At 35.1% G+C, this 1,022-nt stretch overlaps 1 protein-coding gene across 1 annotated transcript; it reads right to left on the bottom strand.

Annotated features, from left to right (window-relative positions):
• Window positions 1-3: 3 nt before the first annotated feature.
• LOC106724870 (interferon-induced very large GTPase 1-like) lies at window positions 4-1,014 on the bottom strand (the record flags this gene model as incomplete). Its single annotated transcript, XM_014533884.1, has 1 exon — window positions 4-1,014. A coding segment is annotated over one exon (1,011 nt), but the record flags the coding sequence as incomplete, so codon positions are not given.
• Between the last annotated feature and the right edge of the window lie 8 nt (window positions 1,015-1,022).

Raw genomic sequence — 1,022 nt, 5'->3', positions numbered from 1 at the left:
AGTGCTGCTTTTATCTTTGGCTATTGCTGTGGATTCACGAATAGCTGAGAGGATGGCATTCTTGATGTCATGTATACTTATTTCTAAAAAATTCTTTATTTTTTTATTTTGTTCAAAACAATATATTTTAATATGATTTTGAATGTAATTTCTAAAAAAGGTTTTGGGATTATGAATGTATGCCCAGTAATCATCAAAATTTTCATTTTCTGCCAGGGAGAAAAGAACGTGTTTCTCCAGGTTAGCCCTGTTTCCATTGAATGCTGGGCAGGTAGCTCGCATATCCCCAGCAATTTTAGGGACCATTTTTTTTGAAATCATGTTGTGGACAGCAGGAGTGAGTTTTTCCAAAAGAAATTCAACAAATGTTTTGATTGAGGTTGCTCCTTGACAAGAGATCTTAAAACCCATGAGGAAATCATCTTTCTTGCTTTCCAAATAACTTACAGGATCATTTGCTTTTTTGAATGCCCTATGCATCTCTTTAAAATTCTCAGATGCTCTTTGGAATAAACACAAAGATAAGTCAATTTTGTACTTACTTGTAAATGTGTATCTGTCTTTAGTGGGTTCAGATTTCACCTCCTCATCTATTATGCTCAGGATTTGATGGAAATAACTTGAGTTGTAATCACATTGTTGCCTCTGGAGGTTTTTAATATTTTCAGTGTATCTTGAAATAATGTGGTCAGTAGTCCTCGTGATGGACTCTTTATCATATACTTCAACGTTCCTTGTTAATAAGCCAAATCTTTTGCTCATTTTGACATGTTCTTCGTAATTGACTTCAAACTCCTTTTGAGATTTTTCCTTCACTCTATTCACCATGTTTGTCTCCTTTTTAAAATGTTCCAAAAGGATGTCTTCAGAATCCACATCAATGTTAGGCTCTGGGACTGAAGGAACAGTTGAGGACACACCATAGACCCAGTTTTCCCAAAGGTCACTGAATCTGACATGAAGCTCATTCTCACTTAATTCTTTATCCTTTAGAGTTAAAGCCAATTCTCGGCTTTTTTCCA

The sequence above is a fragment of the Myotis brandtii genome, unplaced genomic scaffold (assembly GCF_000412655.1).
Source record: "Myotis brandtii unplaced genomic scaffold, ASM41265v1 Scaffold38079, whole genome shotgun sequence".
In the NCBI taxonomy this organism is placed as follows: domain Eukaryota; kingdom Metazoa; phylum Chordata; class Mammalia; order Chiroptera; family Vespertilionidae; genus Myotis; species Myotis brandtii.
This window is presented reverse-complemented; position numbering and strand designations above follow the sequence as displayed.